General features: G+C 50.4%; 1 protein-coding gene across 5 annotated transcripts; it reads right to left on the reverse strand.

The window, feature by feature from the left end:
* Nucleotides 1-1,005: 1,005 nt before the first annotated feature.
* Batf2 (basic leucine zipper ATF-like transcription factor 2) lies at nt 1,006-8,789 on the reverse strand. 5 transcript variants are annotated; one of them, XM_052191745.1, is made up of 4 exons: nt 8,639-8,787; nt 7,981-8,054; nt 6,570-6,674; nt 1,006-2,195 (listed from the first exon to the last, which is right to left on the reverse strand). In XM_052191745.1, the coding sequence occupies exons 2-4, from the start codon at nt 8,023-8,025 to the stop codon at nt 1,506-1,508; spliced, it is 840 nt and encodes a 279-aa protein (XP_052047705.1). In that variant the 5' UTR covers nt 8,026-8,054; nt 8,639-8,787; the 3' UTR covers nt 1,006-1,505. The 5 variants fall into 5 exon arrangements, with proteins under 5 accessions (XP_052047705.1, XP_052047704.1, XP_052047708.1 ...); XM_052191744.1 differs by having other exon boundaries at nt 7,981-8,121; XM_052191748.1 differs by lacking the exon at nt 7,981-8,054 and having other exon boundaries at nt 1,006-2,192; nt 8,639-8,789.
* Between the last annotated feature and the right edge of the window lie 593 nt (nt 8,790-9,382).

Here is a 9,382-nt window from a genome sequence, read left to right on the forward strand (position 1 = left end):
CTTGTTTGAGGGCAGGGTCTCTTGCTCTCTACTGCATACGCCAGGCTAGCTGGCACAGTAAGGTGTGCCATGGTCTCTCCTGTCTCTGCTTTACATCCTACAGTTGAGGAGACAGGGCTACAGACACACGCTCCTGGGCTTGGCTTTACTCAGGCTCTGGAGATTTGAACTCAGTCCTCACTCACAGACAAGTGCTTTCCCCACCGAGCATTTCCCCATTGCCCAGCCTATGCCAGGACTGTTCCCTCACCAATGCTACTGAAAGTAGGCTGGGTTAGGGAGTCCATGAGGACTGCCTCTCTGAAGATTCTAGATCTTTTTTTTCTTTAAAAAAGTAAAATTAATTTGGGGCTGACATGTGCTTAGGCTGCAGGAAGAGCGTGGAGGACAACGCTGTGGAGTCAGGTCTCCCTCCTTGCCGCTCGGTCCAGGGCTCGAAAGCAGGCTTGTGTGGAAGGCAGTTTATCCACGGAGCAGCACCTGGCCTACTCTTTCTTTCTGAAGACCCCATGGTTTCAACAGTTAGAGTGCATGGGCGTGAGCGTTGTCTCAGGGTTAACACCACTTGTTCTAGCAGTCGGCCTAGGTTCAGTTCTGAGCGTCCACTTGGTGTCTCACGCCATTTGTAACTCTAGTCCCAGGAGATGTGAGGATCTTTTCTGACCAAGTATGCATGTGGTACACACACACACACACACACACACACACACGCATGCACACACACACACACGCATACACGCATGCACGCACACAGGCAAAACCACTCATACACCTAATTTTGTTGGCTTTTCATTTTTTGAGGCAGAGTCTCTCCATACCACCCTGGCTGTCTTGGAATTATGTGGATGAGGCAGTCCTGGAACTCACAGAGATGCCTCTGCCTCTGCCTCCTGAGTGCTGGGATTAAGGGAGTGCACTACTACACCCAGTTTGTTCATTTGTACATGTACATATATGTATACATATTTTTTAAGCCGAGAGTGCAACCAGTTTCCAACAACTTGGTAAAGCAGAGAGGCAGGGGAAACACTGCCTTTATTTACCATCACATGTGCTGAGACGTGTGCTCTGATCCAGGAGTGGGTCCACTTCTGACACACTGTCTTAGTTCCACGTGTGGAAACCTGGTGAAGAGCTCGAGGCACGTTGGGTGCTATGAATGACCAACCACTCTTTCAGAGATCCACTTACTCTCCTAGTTGTCGTGGCCCTAGTCGTTCCAAGAGCCAAGGAGGAGCCGTTTTGGGGGAGTCCGATGGTAGTGTGAAGGTAGTGTGCAGAGTCGAGGGTGCTGCTAAGAAGGACCTAGGCAGTGTTCCAGTCAGGTCCAAGGTTCTCGCACTTGGCCCTCCCATCATCCTTTGTGGTGGTGAGGGACAGGATGGCTTTGTGTGGTCCGTAGTGGCAAGCACTCAATAACTCAGGAAGAGCAGAAATGGAGAAGCTGCCTGGGTGCTCAGGTTTCCTCAGGAACCCAGGTAAGGCAGCCCCTCTCTAGACATAGGCTAGAGGTGGACTTTTGCAGAAGAAAGCAGGGGGAAGGCCATGAGGGCCTGTGAGCTAGGGGCCACAGGTGACCTCTGCCAATGAGTGGAGGAGGCAGACAGTGCGGGTACATGCTCTCTGTTCTGTAGACACTCTGGCCCCAGAGCAGCTGGAGAGTCGGAGGATGCCAGCCTCCCACTGGTGGGCTGCTCCAGCCTGAGGGACTGTGGAGGGACCAGCTGGTCTGAGGGGCTGGGTATGAGGGCATCAAACTTAGAGAAAGACCCCAGCAGGCTGGAGCCAGAAGATGATGATGCAGATAGGACAGGGCTGGGGGAGAGCTGGGCGAGAGGTGACCTCACCATGAGAGGGTCAAAGGCCAGCGAGGGCAGAGGGGAAGGAAGGAGGCCAGGAGACTCGTGATGGCACGGACCTGGAGAGAGTTTCTGGGATCCAGGAGAGGAGCTGGGCTTCTGGAACAGGCCCAGCTGTTCCTGGCAGCCATGGTGTCCATGAGGGGCAGGTTGTCCTGAGAGTGGCTTGGCCTGGATTGGGCATCCAGAGGGCAGCAGAACAGGGCAGGGACCACAGTCCACTCCGCACAGGCGTTCATGCAGATGCAGCGACCGGCCCCACACTGCCAACTCAGATTGCAAGGCCTGGATCTCCTTGCGAAGGGCACAGTTCTGTTTCTCCAAGGATTCGTGCTGCTGGAGGAGAAACAGGAGCAGGGAGGGGTGTCAGCATGAGGACACTATCTGGGTTCTCACTGCTATGGGATATGAATGTCCAGATAGAACCTCTTGGCTATTGTACCCTACCCCACATCCCCACGGAGCTGTGTCCTTGCCAGAAGAACCCAGTATGGCTCTTCTGAGAAGCACCATTTCTCACTCAGGGTCCATCTCCACTTGGCTTCCAATTGTTCTCCCCCACCCCATCACTTCACTGGCCCATTCAGTCACAGTATTCTTGTTTGATGAATTTGGACTGTATCTTTGTTTGGCTGGAAGGGGCCCTGTGGGGAGGTAACAGGAAAATATTGGGTATCTTCCTCTCTTGCTCTCTGCCTCATATTCCCTTGATCTTTCAATAGCCTTGCAGCTGGACATTTTAGACAGCAAGCTCCTGGGATGTGCTTGTCTCTGCCTCTAATGCTGCAGCTACAGGCATAGGTAGTCACATCCAACATTGTTAATACGGTGTTAGAGATCTGAACTCTGGTCCTCATGCTTGCATAGCAAAGCTGCAAAGCATGATGGGAAAACAAAGGTTTGATCTTTTGCTATGTATTGTAATGCTAAATTCTTCCTTCACCCTCACCCCACCTCTGCCACCCAAGCCTGGCTGCCTCCAGGGACAAGACCCAAGTGATGCTATGTGACCTTGCCCCCCAAGTTATCCCTGATTGGTGAATAAAGATACCTATAGCCTATAGCTGGGCAGAATTGAGATAGGCAGGGTTTGGTGTTCTGGGCTTGGGATCTGAGGAGAACCACAAGGAGGAGAGAGAGAAGGTGGAGGGAGCAGAAGACGCCTTGGGGGTAGGAAATTTCAAAGCATGGCCTTGAGTCTGGCCAATTGGAATTAATAGCAGCCATGGAACATAGCAAATTATAACTCTGGGTTATTGATAGGGAAGTAGACATAATAGTATAAAGGCTAAATATCTGCCTACTCTACTGCTAATTAAGGCCCATCATAAATATAAAGGTTGTGTCTTTTATCCAGGAACTGAATGGTCAAAGGTAGGGCAGAAACCTCCAGATTGAAATTAAATACTTTTTGTTTGTTTGTTTGTTTGTTTTTTGAGACAGGGTTTCTCTGTGTAGCCCTGGCTGTCCTGAACTCACTTTGTAGACCAGGCTGGCATCGAACTCAGAAATCCGCCTGCCTCTGCCTCCCAAGTGCTGGGATTAAAGGCATGTGCCACCACCACCTGGCTGATTAAATATTTTCTTCAACAAAGGTTCTTACCTATCAAAGCAGACCTACCTCCAGGTTCTCCCAGCATCCCTCAGTTCCTACCAGGTACTGTCCTTTACCCCAAACTTGCCAGCCAGGGGTTGGGCTGCCCCTCCCCCAGATGCTCTTCCTGAGATCATCCAGATATTATGGTCTCCTCCCTCTCTCCTTCTCTCTCTTCTCTCTGTGTGTCCATTTTCTGTTTCTATCCCATGTTTCTGTTCCAGGTCATTCTTTCCTGGATACATTGAGTCTGCTAAAGGCCAGGGCTCAGCCTCCGGATCCCCAGAAGGCACCAATTCTTCTATCAGGGATTCAGGGTACTGTTGCATTGCTGGCAGGTAACCCTAAGTCAGCATTTTCTAAGCTCTAGTCTGCTGAATACTAGGTTCTGAAAACCCACAAGACAACCATCAACACGCAATTTTGTTTTTGGGGAAGAATTGCATACAGCCTAAGCTGGCCTTGAACTCCTGATCCTCCAGACTCTAGCTCCCAAACCTTAGGCTCACAAGCACACGCCTACCTGCCCACCCACCTCTTTGTAAGGCTATTGGTCCTCTTGGAGTAGAAACCATTGGGGCAGGTGCTACCATGCAAGGACTGTGCTTCTTCTTCTTTTTAAACAGTTTTGGGGGAGCGGCATGTGGCATGACCCATTTGTGGAGATCAGAGGGTTAGTGCTCCTCCCACTGAGTGCTCCCCTCCCACTATGAGGCTCCCCGGACCAGGCTTTCTATCCACACCTCGCCTCCCTCCCTCCGTGCCGAGCTTGCGCTTTGATGGTGCTGGTAATGGCAAAGATGCCGAGAGACTTTTACTTCCATATCTTGTAAGTCTGAATAACTCAGCTTCCATCAGGCCCCTTTGTGGACATTTTAAAAGAAGACACTTCAAGGGCATGCCGCATGACATGTGGTACAGCCATAGCCTGAGTCCTGACAGGCCTCAGAGCCTTCATCAGCCCCATTTGCACAATGCTTTCTAAAGATGGAAAGGCTATTTCTTGTCTTTACAGAAATTGAAAGTATATTTTATTTATGTATGTATTTAGTGTGTGCATATGTACGTGGGTACATGCAACCGCAATGCAGGTGCAGCGGTTGGAGGAAACCTTTCAGGAGTCGGTTCTCTTCTTCCTCTGTATGAATCTCAGAGATAGAACTTAGGTGCAGCAAGTGCTTTTACTGGCTGAGCCCTCTCTGCAGCCCCGGAGAGGGCATTTCTAAAACATCTTGGCTGGGGGCATAGCTCAGCTGGCAGAGTGTTCACCTGGCATAAATAAAGTGTTAAGATCAACCTTTGGCAGCACATACGCTGGGCACGGTGGCACGGGCCTCTAATTCTAACACCAGAGAAGCAGAAGCATCAGTGGTTAAGACAGTGAACTGGTCTTCCAGAGGACCCAAATTCAGTTCCCAGCACCCAGGTTAGACAGCTCACAACCACCTGTAACTCCAGTTCCAGGGGGCTCTGACATCTCTGGGCCCTATGGGTGCTGCACCTATAAGCGCGCGAGCACACACACACACACACATAATTAAAAATAAAATTAGCAACTGGGTGGTGATGGCGCATGCCTGTAATCCCAGTACTCTGGGAGGCAGAGGCAGGTGGATTTCTGAGTGCAAGGCCAGCCTGGTCTACAGAGTGAGTTCCAGGACAGCCAGGGCTATATAAAGAAACCCTGGCTTGAAAAAACCAAATAAAAACAAAACAAAACAAAAAAAATTAAAAAATAAAATTAACCAGGCATGGTACTGCAGGTCTTTAATCCCAGTATTTGAGAGACAGATGTAGGCAGATCTCTGTGCATTCCAGGCCAGCCTGATCTACATAGTGAATTCCAGGAGAGCTGGGGCTAGACAAAGAAAGCCTGCCTCAATGAATATATAAACAAATAAATAAAAAGTAAGCCAGTCTAGTGAGCCGATTCAGCAGGGACAGGTGCTTCGCCACACAAGCTTGGTGGCCTGATTGACCCCTGGACCCATGCAAACATGAAAGGAGAGAACTGCTTCCACAGAGCTGTCGTCTGCCTCCGCGTACACGCTGTGGCACATAAGCCCCTCTTACACTTACAACCAATTAAAACCTGACAGGTAAATCAACAGGAGCTGGAGGTATAGCTGGGTGACAGCATTTGTCCAGTACCGTGGCCTGGTCTGGAGTTGTGTTTCCCAGCATCCAGAACACCAGACAGATGCTGAGCTGTGCCGTTTAAGCCCATCTGTGGTGCCTGGGGTGGCGACCCGAGTTTCCAGAGCTCCTCATCCTGAAGCTATCATTTGTTCTATAGTAAATTGTGAGGCCTCTTTTCTTCCTGCCAGACCCTGTTGTAGGTGACTGCAAGCAGAATGGAATGGGACAATTCGGTGCCCCTATGGCACCTGGAATCTTGGGAAAGAAGCAACGTGGGGGATGTAGGAGAAGGCTACTGTAAAGGATGACAAATCCACTCCCAAGTTAATGGATGCAAGGGATCAGTCAGTGTAGATGAAGGATGGAATGAAGGCCTCTGGGAAGGGCGGACTAACCTACCTGTGGGTCAGCGGGTTATGTCTTGGGCATACCCCTTCCACACCATGTCAGGTCCTAGCCTTGATTTGCCTCCTCAAGAGGTCCTCACTACCTGCTGGGCTGATGCTGCGTCCTGGTGGGATTGGTTCCCAGTCCTAAGAACCATGAAATGAAACTGTCCTGGGCCTAGAGAGATGGCTCATTGGTTAAGAGCACTAGCTGCTCTTCCTGAGGGAGCAGGCTCCACTCCCAGCACCTACACGGGGGCTCACAACAGTCTGTAACCCTAGTCCCAGGGGATCTGGCCTCCTAAGCATGGTACATACATGTCACAGACATATATGCTGGGAAATACCAATACACATACACATAAAATAAAATAAACTTTTAAAAAGAGAGAGGCTGGAGAGATGGCTCAACAGTTAAGAACACTGGCTGCTCTTCCAGAGGCCCCAAGTTCAATTCCCAGCATCCACAGGGTGGCTCACAACTATAACATGATCTGATGTCCCCTTCTGGCATGTAAATTTTTTAAAAATATAGGAAAGAGAAGAACTCTTCTACGTAAGTTTTTGAACCATGAGCGAGGCCACCCCTACCTGGTGCAGAGCATCCGCCTTACTGGTGTGCTTCTGCCGGCTGCGCTGGGCAGCCAGCCGGTTCTTCTGCTTCTTCTTCAGCTGATTCTGAGACTCCTCAAGGTCCTATGAGGCAGGAGGCAGAGGTTCCATGGTCCTGGCAGAGGCTCGACCCGCCTACCGTGATCAGCGACTTGGAACGTTGTCTTTCTCAAGTCTCATCCCTGAGAAGCCCTGTTCTCCCAAAGTCTGTCTCCTCCCTCCCGACGACACCGCACTCCTTACAGCAAAGCCAGCCCTACCCAGTGTCCAGCTTACAACTTACATAATACGTAGGGAGGGTGGGATTTGAACCTCAAACACACATTCTCAAAAGCCAGCAGTGACTTTTTCCTGACTGTAATAACCTCAATGGTAGGACAGAGGCGCATGGTGTTTTCCCAATTGTTCACAGACAGTGAAAGAGAGAAGCTAGGAGCAGACACCCCTGAGTGAGCTGCCATTTCTAGAATCTTCCAGCCCAGAACTCCACAAAGGCAGCAGGGTCGGGGTCTGATATGTTTCCATGTCTTGTCCCAACTCAGTCTCAAAGTGCTGGCATTCACTTATTCAAAGAACATTTAATTTCCTCTGTGTGTGTGTGTGTGTGTGTGTGTGTGTGCGTGTGTACACCTTAGGAGGACAACCTTAGGTATCATTCATGCTCAGAAGCCACTCACCTTATTTTAATTAAGTCATGTGTGTATGTGGTGACCTGTGTGTGCGCATGTGACCGTATGTTCCCTTGGAGACCACAGGAGAGTGTTAAGTCCCCTGGAGCTGGAGTTACAGTGCAGGTGCTGAGAACCAATCTCAGGTCATCTCCAAGAGCAGTGAGTGCTCTTAACTGACGGACCAGCCCTCCAGCCCCACCTTGGTATTTTCCCCGTTTTGTTCGTTTGTTTGTTTGTTTGTTTTTAAGACATAGTATCTCACTGGCCTGGGACTCACCACAGTAAGTCTGCTGGTCAGCAAGTACTTCTTTCCCAGGGCTGGGGTTACAAGTGCTTGGCACCCGACCAGGTGTTTTAAATGGATGCTAGGGACCAAGCTCTGGTCTTCATGCTTACAAGACAAATACTGCACTAACTATGCTATCTCCCCAGCCCTTCAACAAACATTTATTAAGCACCTACTATGTGCCAGGCATGAAGCTAGAAGGGCACCGAAGTGGAAAAAAGAAGAAGAAAAAGGAAGAATAGGAAGAGGAGGAGACAAAACAAACAAACAACAACAACAAAAAATAGATAAAAATGTCCAGACATAATAGTGCCTGCCTGTAATTCCAATGGAAGGACTAGTCCAGGCCAGACTGGGCTACACAGTGAGTTTGAAGCCAGCCTGGGATTCATGAGATCTTTTCCCAAACAAAACAAGCAGAAGTGTCACCTACCTGAGGAGTATTTGCCTGGCACAGAAGAGGTCTACAAGACTCCATGCTCACTCACACTGCAGTGGGGCAGCTGCCTAGAAGTGATGGAGAGTCTATTTGACAGAGAGGGGACTGCTGCTGACAGCTCTGAGCCTTCCAACCCTGGGGACCACAAAACTTAAATGGAACTTGAAACCAAAAGCCTAGAGCTGGGCCGTGTCTCTGTCACTCCACCTCAGGCAAGACTCAAGCCACTCCGGCTGAGGAGTCTGCTTACTTCTTGGATGGTGGCTATATCCTCCTCAGGGCAAACTGCAGATCCCAGAGGACAAGAATGGAGGCTGGGGGAAGAAAGAGTCAGCGGGGGAAGAAGGCAGCTGTGATTTGAGAGATTGGGGAGAAAAGGGAAGGATCTGGAAAAGGCCACAGATGAGAGCAAATGGATTGAGAGGAAGCAGTACTCTGCACGGTTCACGTTCAAAGCTGGAGGTTGGTCTGCAGGGTGAAAGCCAGGAAGGCTTCCTTCCAATGCCCATGAGGAACTAAACCCTGAGATGGCAGTGTGGAGTCCCAGGTCACACAGATCATGGTGACCTTACTGCATCCTTCCTTGACTGTCCCCTGGGACCCTTGGCAGCTTTCTCTCCATAACACTTCTTTCCTTGTCCCCTGTACTCACTGTCCCAGTCAGGAGTGCGCCACTCCCACAGAGCTGCATGGCTTAGGCAAGGGGACAGAGGTTCAGTCGGTCCTGGATGTCCCCTCAGCAGCAGTCCCCTCCCAGGGCCTTATGGAGGCCCAAGGAAGTGGTGGCTCTTTAAATCCCCAGTGACCACTCCGCCCCCAGCACGCCCAGTTTCAGTTTCTCCTAAAGCCACAGGCTGCCCAGAATCCCTGGCTCCTGCTTGCTAATGTGGGTGGAACTTCCTAAGATGAGCAGCCTTCCGGTTGGGCCCCTTCTCTGGAAGAAGGATGGTGGAGGGTGGACAGGGGGAGGAACAAGAGGGTATCCTGGCGAGGGCTGGCAGGATGCCAGCACAGAACCTAGAGGAGAAGCGGGATGGGGGTGAGGTTCATGAAGGAGCCCCTCTAGTCTCTGGGAAAGCCCAGGTTCACAGTCCACGCTGGAGCTGTGCAGCTTTGAGAAGGTGACCCACCTTCTCTGAACTTTGGTTTCCTTATCTATAAAGGATATGGGTAGGGTGGAGCAAATTCCCAGGTTTGGGGCTGGGTGTGCCTTGTGTGGTGCTTGCATTGCAGAAGCAGAGGGAGGAGAATCACTCATGAGTTTGATGCCAACCTGGGCTACATAGTAAGAACTAAAAATCCTCAAAATATAAAATTTCCCAGGCTTAACAAAAGGACTGTGACAACACGACCACTCCAAACTCTCTGAGACCGATGTTGGAGGCATGAGTGCAAA

The sequence above is a fragment of the Apodemus sylvaticus genome, chromosome 1, assembly GCF_947179515.1.
Source record: "Apodemus sylvaticus chromosome 1, mApoSyl1.1, whole genome shotgun sequence".
In the NCBI taxonomy this organism is placed as follows: Eukaryota; Metazoa; Chordata; class Mammalia; order Rodentia; family Muridae; genus Apodemus; species Apodemus sylvaticus.

Excerpts from the sequence above, each read along its gene's own strand:
- Batf2 (XM_052191745.1), bottom strand. The coding sequence starts at position 8,025 with ATGGAGTCTTGTAGACCTCTTCTGTGCCAGGCAAATACTCCTCAG. Across the intron at positions 6,675-7,980 it reads GCCAGGCAAATACTCCTCAG|GACCTTGAGGAGTCTCAGAA; the intron begins GTAGGTGACACT and ends CCTGCCTCATAG. Across the intron at positions 2,196-6,569 it reads AGGCGGATGCTCTGCACCAG|CAGCACGAATCCTTGGAGAA; the intron begins GTAGGGGTGGCC and ends TTTCTCCTCCAG.